The sequence below is a fragment of the Rhea pennata genome, chromosome 11, assembly GCF_028389875.1.
Source record: "Rhea pennata isolate bPtePen1 chromosome 11, bPtePen1.pri, whole genome shotgun sequence".
NCBI classification, from domain to species: domain Eukaryota; kingdom Metazoa; phylum Chordata; class Aves; order Rheiformes; family Rheidae; genus Rhea; species Rhea pennata.
In genome coordinates, this window is record NC_084673.1 from 21854648 (window position 1) to 21870465 (window position 15818).

Genomic DNA, 15818 nt, shown 5'->3' on the forward strand with positions numbered 1-15818 from the left:
AACTCATCACTAGCTGAATTAAAATCAGAATACAGAACTTTTGACAGAAGTAGAAAGAGGCTTCATAAGGTACAGAAAGGAAGGTCTGTTTTGGAGACAAATATATGAGAGATCAACAGGGATACAGGAGACTTCTTCAGGAAAGGTACGAGCTCAACAGCCTGAAATAGATGTTTCCAAGAGCTCATACAGCCTCTTCCAAACAAAGTGCATCTCCTTAGCTCATTTCCCTCCTCCACACTCCTTGAAAGAGGCAAAAAAAAAAAAAAAAAAAAAAAAAAAAAAAAAAAAAATCAAACAACTGCAGCAACCTCCAGCGTTTTCTGTTCCCTCCAGTTAGGAGGGAGAAGTTGTGAAGCCTAATTTAGGCTGTGTTACATCCTGTATTCCAACGAACAGAATACTTTCTTCATGAGAGTTTATGCAAAGAAAACAAACACAAAATAAAAAAAAAAAATCCACAAAACTTTCTTTTGAAGAAAGTAACAGCATCTGCAACTTCACAGCTACACGCATGAGCCAAATTTAGCTTATTTCAAACCTGCTACATGTGCCCCATGGCCTGGGAGAGGCTAGGAATGTGGGACAAAGCAAAAGCAACGGTTTCCATTGAAGATTATGCAGCATGGGAACAGACCACTACAAAGAAAAAGGGATTGACACTTTGTTCTTAAAAGGGACACCATCAACAGAAAAGTCTCTCTGAGTGTTGTATTTTAAGTGAATTAAAACTAGAACTGGAAAGTGTTATCAGCACACACACAAAAGCTCCTTCTTTCCTTTTGGGCAAGGGAAAAAAAAAAAGTAACAGCAAAGTTCCCCTTTCAGCTGAATTACTTCCCTTCCTTGCTCTCCCTCAAAATAACCCACATACTTCCTCTCAGTTCCACCAACTCAAGAACTCACCAAGATGGAAGACAGTAAAAGTCTGTCCAAGATGGAACATTTCACAGGGGTGACAAGTAAATAACTGCTTTGGAGAGTTCTCCCAAGACTTGCTTCCCTAGTTCCAATGATGGAGTGGTCATTTCAGGAACGCACCCAGAGTACTCTGACACATTCTGCCCCGGTCTCCCCCGTTTTGCTTCACACACAGTCGTGGTGCGAGATCCCTAAACACGCAGAAGTAGCTATTCACAATCAACACACGCAAAGCAAGCTCCCAGGGCAATAACATTTCTCAATCTTTCAAAATCATAAAACTCCAGCTTCATTTCTCTGTTTTGAAGTTGATGGTGTCCCTTTAGTTAAATCTGCAGAAAACAAACCTGCCGTACTAGAAATGTGTCCATTTCCAGATTTTATTCTAGCAGCAATGGGACTGAACACTGGGGCTGTTACCACATTCTGCACTGCGTATTGTGTTCAAGAGAGTGGTGGTCTGCACTGAAAGAAAAAAAAAAAAAGTGCCTCGGTGTTAATCTATGAATCTAGGAGGTTGCATTAAAATCAAACCAAAGTACCTGCAGCAGCGCAGAAGGGCAGCAGCATGGAGACTATGTACTGCAGCTGCAAGAGAGTTCATCTTTGTTGGCCCAGTACTAAATTAAAGTCACTCATCAATGTTCACTTTCTTCCCCCCCCCCAAACCCATTCCTGTTAACCCTTTGTCACCCTCCCCGGCCACCCCCAAGAAGCTATTTGGCTACTGTTACATTCACTGTAGTGCTTTGACAGCTCACGGGCAGCACGTTGCCCTGTGCAGCCCTCCCTTTCAGCAGCTCTCTGCTGCCGCTTCCGTACAGCTCTGCAAAGCAGGCTGGGCTTTTTAAGGTTTCAGTGTTGTCATCGTGAAACTGGGGCATTCCCTGTGTGACACCAACAGGTTTGCACTTGGCTGGTTTCTCAGGGGACTGAGAAAAACTAAAGCTCTGCGGTGAATCAGACTCCGTTTCTCCCAGCGGTAACACACGAGCAAGCTTTTTGGCCATGACTTCTCCATGATACCTATAGGAACCAGACACCTCCTGGGACTGTCTTGTGTCAGCCTGCAGAGGTAAATTGGATGGTCTGACCAGGTGCTTGCTAGGCTCTGTCTCTTGGGGCCTCCAGTCCAAAGTTTCTCTAGCATTGCTCCGGGAATGAGACAGAAAAGAGGAATCTATGTCTGGCTGCTCAGGTGGCTCCCAGGTGCTCTCCATCACAGCAGCTCTGGCAGCTGGAGCAAAACCCCAGTGTTTCATCCTCTCAGAAGCCAGGTCAGTGTTGTACTGGAGATGCTGCAAGCCCGGCCAGCTCAACACGCCATCAACCTCTCCACCTTCAGGAGTAGACAGCTCAGCATCCCCTTTACTCCTGCTCTTTCTCACTTCATCAGAGTCCTTTTTGCCACTGTCCCATTTAGACCAAAGCTGGCACGGCTTAAGGCCATTCTTGGAAACCTGCAAGTCGGCAAGTTCAAACTCCAGGCTCTCTGTGTCGAGTGACCTGCTCCTCCTGTTAACAGAGAGTGGTGCTGGCATGGAAGGGCTCAGTCCATGGAGACGCAGGTGGCGGGGAAGGCTGGCAACACCCCAGTTACAACTCTGGAAGGAGCTGTGGGGGTACCCTGGGAACATTCTCTCGTCACATTCAGCAAATGACTCTTTCTGTATGTAGCTGTCATCAAAGGCATCAAAGGATGCGGCAATGTCCTCGTCAGCATTCATCTCAAGCTGCTGCTCACACTCCCCTTCTCCTTCTTGCTCCACATCAACAATGTCAAATGTGACCATGGTCGGGAGGACAGGGAGGTTCTGAGTGAAGGAAGAGCCAGAGTCAGAACTACCAAGGCTTTCAGAAAGGCTAGAAAAGAGGGTCCCGCTGCTGGTGAACTCCACTAGAGCTTGTGAGAAGTTAACAGCATGTTCGGGTTCACATTCGCTTTCCGCCTGGGCTTCCCTGGCGGCTGTTTCCACTCTGTTGTGGTGTTCACTCTGCAAACAGCTATCGTGCTCATGGTTTCTGTAGCTGGGGTACGTTCCCATTTTGGTTGGGGCTAACCCACTGTGGGGAGAACCCCCAAACACTGTATGATCCAGGCCAGAATCAAACGCAGTGTTGTTTTTCATCAGCTGAATAAGGCAACTTCCTTGGGCTTTTTGGCTGTTGTAACAGTTATCTGCACACAAAGTCCCTGGAAAATCCCTCCACTCTGGATTTTCAATTCTAGCCACTGAAACCCCACTATTCATACTTCTGTTTGGAGCTTGAGAGGCAATCTGCTCACTACCAAGGCAACTCTGACTTTTGCCAATCAAGTTGGCTGCTCTAGTTTTACATTCAACATTCTGCTTTTCCCTGGGACACTTCTCTTTGCTAGGAACATCAAGTCGCTTCAAGGCTGGTTCCCTTTGGAGCTCCCAGTACAGCAGCTCTTTCTGAATGGCAGCTAGCCGCTCTTCTTCAGTTTCCATAACCCCACTTTTTTGACCCATCATCTGGATCAGGCTCTTCTCAGCAGGGATACAGAAGTCTAAGAAGTAGCTGAAGATCTCCGGATGAGACACTTTGCTCTCAAAAAGGGATTCTTCCCCCTGAGAAGGACTCATCAGTGTGTCATCAGGCTCATAAAACTCATAAAGTGCATCGCCACTGTAACTATCTCTGGGAAGACGATCCTTCTTGATCTCACCAAGCCCATCCCCAGCTTCATCCTCTGGCCCTGGCGTGGTGGAGTCATAATAACCCTCATCGCTGTTGGGTGCAGACTCCTGCTGGTCGCTCTGGGGTGTCAGGAGTTCAACGTCATCCATCCCCCCCGCAGCAAAAGGGTGGGCTTCCACCTTGTGCAAGCTATGTGTCTCTAACTTGCTACTCACCACTGGAGGTTCATGACTGCTCACAGCTGGAGGCAACTGGGCTTCATAGCTCCCGTCCCCTTCAGTGGTGCTGTCCCACATCTGCTGAAGGTACTCCTCTGCCTCCTCAGGCATGGCCATCTCCTCCCCACCTCCCTGGTATGTGACGAGGCAGGAGCTCCGTTTAGCAGCATCTCTGCTACGCTCCACAGAGATCGTGCTCTCAGCAATGCTGAGAATGTCAGGCTCAGCAATGATGTCCCCACAACCCGTGAGAGAATCAAAACTCTTAAGGGATGTGACATCTCCAAAAATGAGGCTTAGCTGGTCCCCAGAGTGTAATGAAGGAGGGTCGTTGTCTGCGAAGTCTGGATGAAGGGCCACAGGGAGGTGGCTACAATCAGACTCTGTGCAGACAACAGCATCAGCCTCTGATTTTGCATCTAGAAGATCCTTGTTCACAGACATCACTGCTGCATCCCCCTCAGAGCTATCTTTATCAGCCATGAGCCAGTCTGGCTCAGCAGTCTCTCCAAGGTTGGTTGTTGTGCCTACAGAGCAGCTGTCCTCAGAGTTCTCTGGGCAGGCAAGAGGGATAGGTCTGGGTCCTCCTCCCTCTGGAGCTTGTTGGGTTTCAGCTCCCATACCTTGAGTTTTGTTGGCCTCTTCTGCATCCCCACTCCACCCAGGGAGCTCCGCTTTCTCACATTCAGCAGTTTTGCTCTTACGGTGACGCCGGATGCTGTTCAAAAGTCCCTTCAGGCCTTTTTTCGGCCTGGGAAAGGACAATGACTTGTCCCCATTGGTTTTTTTCTCACTGCCCTCAACACTCCCTGATGGAGAGCTGTCCTGCCTACTGAAATCAAACTTGACAGTGGTATCTATGGCCAAGTGAACGCTTTGAGAGCTTGGCAGTGGACAAGGATGTGAATCCCTGCTTCCATTCAAAGGGCTTTCCAACTGCACCCTGCTGCTCTCCTCATAAGCAGCACCACTGATCCCATCATGGGTCTTACTTTTACTGAGACCCTTTTTGGGGGCTCCTTTCCCTTGGCTTTTGTTTCTGCCTCCAAAAAAACTTGGCAGTGTACATATACTCCTCTTCCCTCCAAACAGCTTGAAGGCAGTTTTCTTCAGCTTGCCAGGGGGGGCCTGAGGCTGCTGCTGCTGTTCCACAGCTGTGACAGAGGCATCGCTCCATTCAGACAGCCGTTCTCCTTCTCCGTTTTCCTCTGGCTGTTGGTCACTTCCCTTGCGTTGCCTGCAAATCACAGACTGAGACCTGGTCCTGACAGACTCCTCTGTGCAGTCCGTTTCCATGGCAGCTGTTAGGTTCAGGTATATCTAGCTGCAAACAATGACCTCAGTAGCGGAGTCTTCTTCAGGGTGCATAGACTGAAGCATCATGACTGATCTAAAGCAAAGAAAGAAAGGAGACATGAGGAGACAGCAGCAGATGGCACAGTCACTTGAATAGGTGTAACAAGGCAAAAAGCTTCGACACCAGCTGGAACAGTAACTGCAAACACCTCTAAGAGCTTCTCGTCTTGCTCCTCCCATTAAAGCTTGGCATGAAAATATCATGCTGCTTATATTTACCAGTTTGCTAGACCGGGAGATCCACATGTATCCATCTGGCAGTAATATTGCTTCCTGAGGACAGGCAGATCTGACCTGAGCCACCTTGTTTTGAGAGCTGGCTCTCTCCAATTGGATCAACCTCACAACCTCTTATCGAAGTGGTAATTAGATCCAGTAATGAATGCCACTAAGCATGCGAAACAAGGCCTCGCCAAAGGGGCAAGGGACTGAAACCTGCCAAAATTTACTTCCAATTCTCCCAAACACAGCAGCAAAATACAGGAAGAACTTTGACAGGTAGTCAAACCAAGAAGCAGTCCTTTTAGTGTGTGTGTCTCCAAGAAGAGTGATTTACTCTACCTACTACTTTTCTGCACTAGACTTCATTTGTTTTTTAAATCATCTTTCAAGTAAGAATTGCATTAAAAACGGTTCACTGCAAACCACCTTTATCGGGGGATGAGGAGGAAGAGAGAGAGAGATTTTAAATTTGATCCTGCATTGATCTCAATAACTGGAGAAATTAAATACTATTATTTCTTTCACAGAGGTGGGATTGGAGAAAATAAATCCATCTAAAATTGTAATGCACTGCTAAGCTTTAATACTTGAGGCTTAGCTCTTACTGGTATGAGGCCAGTAAAGCTTTTCATGGAGTTTACCCAGAGATCCAGAATGACAAATACAAAAGCTAGGGGCCATGATTTTGGGTGTAACTCAAGAGCAAACCTGCAGAGAAAGATTTTTAACTCCAGTCTTGAGAGTCTGTGCAGAGAATATCACCACATTTATTTGCCTCTATAATTAATGATAACCCTTGTGTTCACCCTCCTTACTAAAATTAGCAGCTCAGGAAAACAGATGGGACAGGATGTAACTATATTAAAGCAACGATTTGCCAGAGTGTTAACAGACCAAAGCGGTGCACAGGTAGCTATTGGCAAATCAAATCCTTCTCCCTCCCCTGCACCGCTGCAGAGCAACGCACCGCAAGGACAAGATGTATGGCGGACGAAGCTTCCTTCCAGCCAACAGCAAAAGCAAAGGAGCTTTTGGCACGTCACATTCCTGTGTTTACACACACCGAAGGGCCATATGCAGCGGGCCTGGATTCCACCTCTGCGCCTAATGTTTCTGTTGGCTGGCTCAAGTCCTCCAGAGGCACCAAGCCAACTGGAAACAACACACTCAAAGGCATGAGTGTAATTTAGGCCTGCTGAATGTAACTGTACAGCTGGTGAGCACTTGGGGCCAGACCTTGAAAATGGTCAACGAGAAATAGTCCGTGCTCAGCTGAGGATTTACTGAGACCTCGAGCAACAAAACTGCTCTGGTGTTCACCCGGGGAGACAGGAAAAGAGGGTTTGTATTTACAGGCCTCACTGATGTAGGCTAATTTCTCTGGAGGATTTAATCACTGTAAATATATCCCTGGCAGAGCAAACTGCCCAGACATCCCAGCCCTGACTCATGCTTACCTAGAGCTCCTCCAAAGCAACTCGGTATCTCCCCAGGGCACCCCAGGACCACCCTTGGGTTGCTCTAGAGCATGTCCAGAGCTTTTCCAGAGTGTGTGTATGTGTGTGGGGGGCAAATGGAGCTGCTGGAGCAACTCCAGAGCATCTCCAGAGCACTTCTGGGGCTCTAGATCCTTTCTAGAGGAAGAGTGCTACCGGAGCCTTTTTTCATCCTTTCTTTAAGCTTTTCTGAGACTCTTCTTGAGTGCACTATTCCCCAGCACTTGGAGAGCACTTCTACAGCTTTTCTGAGACCTTACAGGACCACTGCTAGCACCTTTCTTTGGTGCTTTTGGTGCCTTTCCAGAGTGCCAGTGGAGCTTTTCCAGGTCTGTCACTGAGCATTTCTAGAGTCCCCCTAAATGCCTCCAAAGCCATTCTGGAACACCTCTGGGCTTTCTCTGGAGAAGCTCCAGAGCCTCCCTGGAGAGATCTGCTTAGACAGGACTGAAAGGAAATAGCATATATACATCTGTGTGCACACAAGTTGTTTAAAAAGTGAAAAGAAATGAAACAGAAACAAGATTTCAATAATTCCAATTGAAAATAAGATTGTTTTGGCTCCACGTCAACACCGACATCAATAAATGCTCACTGCTGTGACCACACAGCTATTTATAGGTACTAGAAAAACACAGACACCAAGGGCAAACAGCTGTATCAATGAAATATGAACAAAGGGTTACAAAAACTACAATAATAAGAGACAGCACTTCATCCACACTCAGCTTGCTAGGGTGGTCAAGGGGGACAGGGCTAGAACTTGGTACAACAGGGAAGGACGGTGCTCTCATTTGTCTGCCCTGCAGCTGGATAGAAGTAGAGCACCTCCACACCATCCAGTGCAGAGGACCTGGCAGCCACCCAGGGCTGTCCCACTCAGGCTAGATTTGGGAAGTTTGTTAGCATCCAGCCATGCCACAGCACCCAAGCCATCCGGATATTCTGCTCCCAAATCAAGCTCTGAACATCACATCCCCTCCTCCAGCACTTCCAGAGCACTGAGGGCAAGTGACAGAATAGACCCTGACATAAATGGGACAACAGCCAACCACCCCTTCAGCAAAATCTACCTGACTGTAGGGTTCAACACTAGCGCTGTCCAAATTGGGCTACAGCAAACACAAACGCTGCACGGGCACAAGGCAGCTCTGGTCTCAGACCTCACTGTGTAGGTCTGTGCTTGTGCTGGTGTAAACATCAGAGACGCAGGATTTCACAGCAGGAAGAAGATTTGAGCTCTGTGTCTCTAAGTCATAGATGCAGATTGTTCTGAGCTATTTGTACTGAAACACCCAGGAGTTTCCTTCCACACCAGTTCTCAGAGACAGTCTAGTACCCTCCAGCCTCTCCTTTGCTTACACCAAAGAAGAATAAGAGAGCACGCTGGCCTCAGTTCAGGCAATGAGAGAGAACACAAGAGAGAATCTGGCCCTGTGATGAAGAACACAGACTGTCACTCAGGTCCTCCTGGGCTATAGTGCCCCTGTTACAGGAAGAGTAACAAAGAACAAAGCTGCTTTCTCCCAAGCACTTGCTGAAGAAAGTGTCTCACTTGCTGAAAAAGGTGTCTCCTTCAAGTAACCCACTTGGGCTCTTCAAGTTTTGAAGAGAGCATCCATGAAAATTCAGTCACCACAGCATTATAAAAAAAAAAAAAAAAAAAAAAAAAAAGATGAAAGAAGAAAGTCTCCCAGTCGGTACCCAAAAGCCTTGGGAAAATATCACCATATTATCCTCTAAATACACCCTGGGTCTTAGGCAGCTCATCAAGTCTCTGGCCTTCATGCAGACTGACACCTCCTATAGTAAACAGACTGCTAAATCCTTTCACTGTGTTGCACCAGAGATTAGCTTGTGTGAGCGGCTGATAGCAATCAATGGTCTCGCCCTGTCTGCACCCCAGGCTGCACCGTCATCCACACTTCTCTCACTAAAGGCTCAGTCTCTGCAAGGCAAGAAACCCTCCAGAAATCCATCAGGAATCCTGACTGCAGAACCCAACTATGTAGCATATCCCTGTTCTTGGTCATTGCTGGGGGACAGCCCACCAGAAGGATCCATCTGCCTCGCAGTCTACAGCCTGCTCTCTCAAGGGCCTTCAGGCAGGAGGCAGGGAGCAGTTGCCTCTCTGGGATGAAAATGCAGGTGCTTCCATAAAAGGGATGCAAACCCCATCACAGGACTGACCAGGCAGCAGCCAAGCTGTCACGCTGAACAGCTCGGCACCACAGAAATCTGCTGAGACTCTGCCGATGGTCACAGAAACACCTGCCTGCAAAGAAATACCATGTCAGTAAGCAACATGAGCATCCAACCTCAGCTCTTTCTTCCCTCACAACAGAATACAGACCTTTCAGAATAGCAAGAAGCATCTGACTGACAAGGCCCAAATACAAGAAAACAGAAATCCTATTTCATATAGCTATCTCGGGTAGGCAGGCGCATATAAACACCCGTCATGTAACCACCCATGCATCTAGCGAGTAACACAAGAGACTATTCTGAACAAATTGCACAAGCCACAATATAAAATCCTTGAGTAGTAGTAGCAGTAAAGCTACTTGAACCAGAATTAGGCACTCCAGCTACAACGAATTAATTCTCACAAGCACCAGTGAGGACAAGTTACGATCAATTAATTCTCAGGAGCTGCTGCGAGGAAAGAGCAACATCATTGAGATGTTACAAATGGGAGACTGCGAATTAAGGGACTTATCCAAATCACAAGCAAATCTATACTGGCATAAGGATTAGAGTGCAGAAGCATTCGCAGCAAAAGAACGGATTTCTATAATCCAGGATAACTGCTTGAGCACTAACTATAGGTTTTGTCTCAAACGACGTATCCGCTAGCCTTAACTCACAGGTTGGCTTTCCTTTTTAAAATATGATTCCCCCCAGAAATAGCCAAAAGACTGAATGCACACTCTCTCATACTTACCTGAATTAAATCTGGCCTCTCCTAGGCATCCATGTGCTGGGTGCTGTGGTGCATGCAATGTATGTGCCTGCACTGGATTATATGTGAACACAGGCATGCAATTCCTGTTCTCCCTCATCTCTAGGCAACCTAAATTGGTAATCCCATGCTGGAAAGGAAAAAGAGGCATAAAGCAAATACCGCCAGCGGCGTTTGCCCCTGACTAGCCACAGAGAAATCCGAACAGCTCTGTTATCAGAGTTGTCCTTCTCAAGAAGACCAACAGCAGTTGTTAATGCTTTGCAAGTAAAACAGTTGAGACACATTAGCCAATTTTGAAGTATGAATAGAAACAAGCCCATCTGTCTCACAGCCAATACAATAGCACAGGCAAGGCTGGTGGTAATCCAGCTCTCCTTGTATGGGTAAAGCAGCGTAGACAAAAGCACAGGGAAAGTATAGGAAGCCTCTCAGGCACTGGGAGACAAGAGGTACTAGTCAGGGCATGGCTGCATTGGTACAGCTGCAGCTGGGCACCAGTGTAAAAGAAACCCCTAAGCTAACATAATTCTTCTGCATCACAACTGGCCTAGAGCTCTGAGGAAGCCATCACAGCGGTCAGCAAACTTGTTCCTCAGCCTTGCGGATAGTATGTCAATACAGGCACATTTAAAAAGTACAGTTTTGCTCCAGCTCTCAGGTTTAAAACCCAAAAATCTAGCATTCAGCGCAGCCATAGCTTGATTCACCAAATGACTGAGCCTGTAGATAAGAGATCCTTCTGGGTTCTGAGAAATATCTTGTTTGAGGGGCAACAAACCTGGATAAAGATACTCATGATGGAAGAGAACTCCAGCACTGAGCTCTGAAATTCCCTGTCATAGTAGGTCCTAAAATCTCTTTCCACAAACCCATCAAATTCCTCTGAAAAAGCACTTGGGAGCATTTGCCTGGAGCACCCTAAAGACTGTCCCAGAAATAAACTACTCTGAAAATTAGAAATCATCTTATTTTTTCCAAACTAATTTTATTCGTGGCCCTTTTGTATTTATTTTAATTTTTCCTCCTGCAAAGTTCAGTCCCTCGGTGTACTTACCCCCTAATCAGATACCCTTTCAGCCTTCTTTTCTGGGGCCAAACAAGCCCTCCATTCTCTTCCTGAGCTCCATGCTCCCGGAGCAATCTTGCAGCCTTTGGTACGCCTGTTCCAACAGACATTAATCTTTCCTGAGTACAGGCAATGAGCGCTGCAACCGGTATTCCAAGAGCCCCCTGTAACAGAACCAAAGCTTCCCTGTCAACCGGAAACTCATGCTAGAGAGAGCCTGTGAGACAAGGGCTCGTGGACAGGAGACAGCGCTATGGACCCCGGGAGTTTCTACTATACGGTTTAGGTAGGGAACTGCACCGACCGCAGGGTCTGCAAGGCTGAATGCAAAGCGATCACGTCGGTGCTCTGCACAGCCCCGTGACCATGACAACAGAAATGGCACAGCCTTGCTACTTAAATAAATCACCCATAGCAATTCCCCTCAACTATTATTTTTGCAGACATTGCTTACAAACAAGAAACAGCTCTTGACTCGACACCGCTCGCACAGTCATACTGCTAATGCCTCAGTTTACAGACAAACATTACTGCAGCTGTCAATACTGACAGACACAAAAGCGCTAAAATATGGGGCCACCTTCCCCAATTTGTCGCATAGGCAATTTTTCTTAAAACAAAGATGTCATGCAATAGAAAACATTTCGTCCAAAAGCTGCACGTTAACGCCATTCTCTCTAAGAGAAAAAGATAATTTGAGCACGTCAAAGTTTCAGTATTGAGGCCTGACTTAACAGAACCTTTGTAGTTGTACAACTGCTTTGGTGTGAGCTATGATTTTCCTTGCTTGTTTTTCACTGCAGTAATTAAGCTGCTGTGAGCTGTCATGTGGACAGATATCTACAAGTTTAAGAGTGCTTGATGCCAGTATTGCTTCTTCTCAAACTGTTCCTACTGGTATAACCACATCCACAGTGGGAAAGCACTGACCCTTTACCCCATCTGGGTGTAGTTAACAGGCTGAATTTACATACTTATTTAGATAGGCTGAGTCCTCAGGCAAGTAAAATGCTATGGCTCGGGCAGCTGCATGTGCTTACCTACACGGAAGCATCTTGTTTTTAAAGTGAGATATATCTGGTGTGCCCGAGATGTTCCTGAGACTGGGAAATGATGAAAAATAAGCCAAAGAAATTACACCTCACTTTAAAGGCAGGTACAAAGCCATTTAAAGATGCTTCTGTCTTTCAGGCAGAGCTTGTACAGCTCCCCCGAACACCAAAGAAAATGCCCATTACAATACAGATGTGCTAAAGGGTGCACTGGAAGCCCCAAAACATACAGAACTACGCGCTTCTCACCCACAGTGTCAGCCAGGGTAGGAAAGGAGCTATAAGCTGGTCACGAACGCTAGGGCTTGAGAAGTTTCTGCTCAGTTCCTGGAGGACAGGTGTCTGCATCAACCAGCCAGCAGTACACCTTACGTTCCTGTCCTCTGCCTCAGCCTAGCAGCATTAAATCACCAGGAAAACTGAACTGCCCCTGCTTCCCCACCACAAGCGTGGAATAAATAGTGGGGCGATGCTGCGGTGAAGCATGCTGCCCACAGCATGTAGAAACAGGGCCCCTGGTTGCTGCACCCGGTAGCGCTGCGTCTTTCTGATCTTCGCAATTTGCATTCACCACCAACTTCGGCTTTTCCCTACTCGGAGTTTCTGTCTCTTCGTTTGCAAAGGGAAATTCTTTCACGTTTTAGTATGTTTTAACACTGGGCGGGGGGGTGGGAGGGTTGGAGCAAGCTGAAACAGATGGGTAAAGAAAAGGATGCTGTGGGAAGGAAACACAGTTAGCATTCTGGTTAGGATGGTGCTGTTAGGCTAGAACGTGCTGTTGAGCACATCCTCACTCCAGCTCGGAGCTGCTGAAGAGTCATTCACTGGAGCAGACACTGGCCTAAATGCAACCCAAAACCCGAGAAATGAGCCAGGACTGTGCAAAGGGGGTGTGCAGGGAACAACTGAGTTACTACTGAGAAGAAAGAAGCCACCGCAGACTGCAAAATCTCTCCTCACTATGGGACCTCAATCTTGACCAAAGCTAACTCATTTGACTATCACGGCACGACTGCAACAGCCCGCACAAACCTTAGGTGTAAGCCAGGAGCATCACGCCTTTTTCTCAGACGTATTCTATTCATTGAGATCACAGCTACACGTTCTGAGAGTAGTAACCACATTAAAAAAAAAAACTGCAAGAGAATATTTTACGAGCCTGGTGTAAGTTTAACAGCTCTGCCTTGAAGAAGTTACAACGCCTCCCTTAAGTCTGGTACAGAATTAGAATGCAGATTCCTCCTACGTAGGCATTCCTGTGCCTCTCCCCACTCAAAACCATGTGTGTACAGCTTTGTTTTTGTGCTCTGCTGCAAGCATAGTTTATCTGCCTGTTGGCCAAGGGGCCAAGTCTGATCTGCTGCTGGCCTTCACCTTGCAGCTGGCCAACAATTAATTTTCTTACGTGAAAGAGAAGCCTAGCGAGAAACATCACAAGAAAATTAAAGAGATATTTCAAAAAAAAAAAAAAATACACACAGTCACCCAGTATTTGGGGAAGTCCAGTTGGATTAAGGGGCTCAAGCAGTCCACTGTTGACCCAAACACTAATACTTGCTCAATAGCTCAAATCCTACCAAGGCCGGAAGCACACAGAGCAAGCACCGACAGAAGCCTGACCAGCGCAGCTCAGCTCTTTTGTTCTTGCAAAAACTGCACTGAAAAAAATCAGTATTCCAGTTGCAGCATGCAGACAGCCGATTTTTGCTTGATAGGACACCAGCCACCCAAAAGCAAAGCCACAAGCCACTTGGAATTAGCACTTGGGGTATGATGGCTGGGAGAGAAGAAACACATCCAGGAATCTAGGGGCCACCCCGACACCGCAATGAACTGTGCTGAAAAGCTCTTTTCAAAGGACCTTAGAAAGCCCCAAGGGTCTACCACCTGTTTTGACAGGATAACCCAGAGCTCGCTCACTGTCAACCATTTGTCAAGATATTTTATTTGCCTTGAAGCCACCACCTCTGAAAGCGAACAACCAATTTAGAGTAGTTCAACTCGGTGGGGGAGAGAAAAGAGAGGGGGCAGGACAAAGAGATCACTGACTGTACAAACTGTCCAACCTGTCCAGGGTTAATCTGTTTAGTTTAACCCTCAAAAGTACAGCACAAGCAGACCTTCTTGAGACTGCTCATGGAAATCATCAGGAAAAAGGAGAGGATGAGATGGCAAAAGCGCAGCAGCTCCTTGGTTGGTTCAGTTTAAATGGAGAACGCTTTCACAAAAGGGGAACCTCAGCCACGTTTCCCTCTCGGTAGGAACGTGAATTAGAGCAGGATCTCTCTCCTCTCTCTTCTCACCAGGGACACTAGGCACATTTCAAGACTTCCCATCTCAACCTTAAGTTCTCCCTGCCTGTGACTCACCACCCTAAACAGGATGGGACTTTATGGGGCAATCTCCCCTTTCGCACAGCTCTTGGTGGTGTCAGAGTTCCCTCTCACTCCACAAATGAATTTGACCAGAGGGTCTACAAGCCTCTGTACAACATGGAAAGGTCCTGAGTTTTAGAGTTCCACCAACACGAAGGCTACAACAGCAAGCTCTCCAGAAAAGCAAATTTCTGAAAGGCTTTGGCAGCTTGTCCAAGAGATGTGTCAAGGAGCGTGCTTCTGCTTTGTTCTGTGCTTTGAGTAGGGGTGCCACTATGAACCCTTCTCAGCAAGGCTGCAGCAATTGCTCAGAGCTGCGGGAAGTGGCAGAAGCCAAGGCAAGTACCACTAGTAGAAGTGCACCATTTTGCACTGCCCCTTGGATTCAGTACTAGGTGCGCCAACACAGCTCACTCGCTCCATAAGGTCTCATCTCTACAAAAACGTGCTTCAGAAAGAAGTTTGAAGCAAACCGTTGGAGCAAAATTCCACTTCTCTGATCGACTTAACCACTGCTCCAAACCAACCAAATTATTGGCAACGTTTCTAAATGGGGGTCAGGCTCTGCACAGCTGCCCACATCCTCAAGCCATTCTATTGAAAAACTGTAAAGTTGGAAGTAAGCTTTACAATTTTAACCCGCTAGAGTGTTTCAGGGAGCTGCTGCAGGGCTGGAAAGCGGCGGCGCCACGAGGCAGGGGAGAAGCCCCAGCTCCGCACGGGGGGCACGAGGCCCCGCAGCCGGAAGGCTCCAGGGCGCGCTGGGGCCGCCCGGCCGCAGCGCGCCCGCGCCCGCCGCGGCGCTCCGGACACCCAGCCGGGAGCCGCCGGCGGGCGGAGCCCCGGCGCGGCGAGGCGAGCCCCGCCGCCCCGGCCCGCCCGCCGCCCCTCGGCCCGCCCGCCCGGCCTCCCCCGCCGCACGAAAGCCGGGCGGCCGCCACCCGTCCGCGGGCCGCGCCGGGCCGGGCCGGGCCGGGCCGCCCGTGTCTCTCGGCGCGGCGCGGCGCCCCGGCTGCGGGGCGCGGCGGCGGCCCGGCCTCGGCGGCCGGCACTTACCGGCTGCGCTGCGCCGCGCTGCGCCGCGGGCAGCGCGCCGATGCGGGCGCGGAGCTTCAGCGGCCGGGCATTGTGTGCGGCGCGGGCCCCCCCCGCCAGCCGCGGCCTGCCCCGCCGCGCTGCGCTCGCTCCGACCGGGGGAGGGCCGCCAGCAGCGACAGGCTGCGGCGCCGCGGAGGGCGGGCCGAGGAGGGGCCGGGCGGGTCAGCGAGGCGGCCCCGCGCGGCGCCGGCGGGCGGCGGGCAGCGCCGGGGGGCGGCGCCGGCCGGGGCGGGGCGGGGCGGGGCGGGGCGGCGCGCGGGCGGCCGTTGGCGGCCGTTGGCGGCGGCGCGCGCGGGCGGCCGCGCCGTGACGCGTCGCGCGGGCTCTGGGTGTGACCCCGCCGGGGACGCGGGATGGGTGCGGCTGTGACCCCGCCGGTGACACG

At 49.1% G+C, this 15818-nt stretch overlaps 1 protein-coding gene across 1 annotated transcript; it reads right to left on the bottom strand.

Moving 5' to 3' along the window:
* Positions 1 to 387: 387 nt before the first annotated feature.
* On the bottom strand, positions 388 to 5183 carry AMER1 (APC membrane recruitment protein 1). Its single transcript, XM_062584634.1, is given in 3 exon segments — positions 388 to 1366; positions 1369 to 1386; positions 1656 to 5183. Coding segments are annotated over 3 exon segments (3522 nt in total). The 5' UTR covers positions 5100 to 5183; the 3' UTR covers positions 388 to 1306.
* Between the last annotated feature and the right edge of the window lie 10635 nt (positions 5184 to 15818).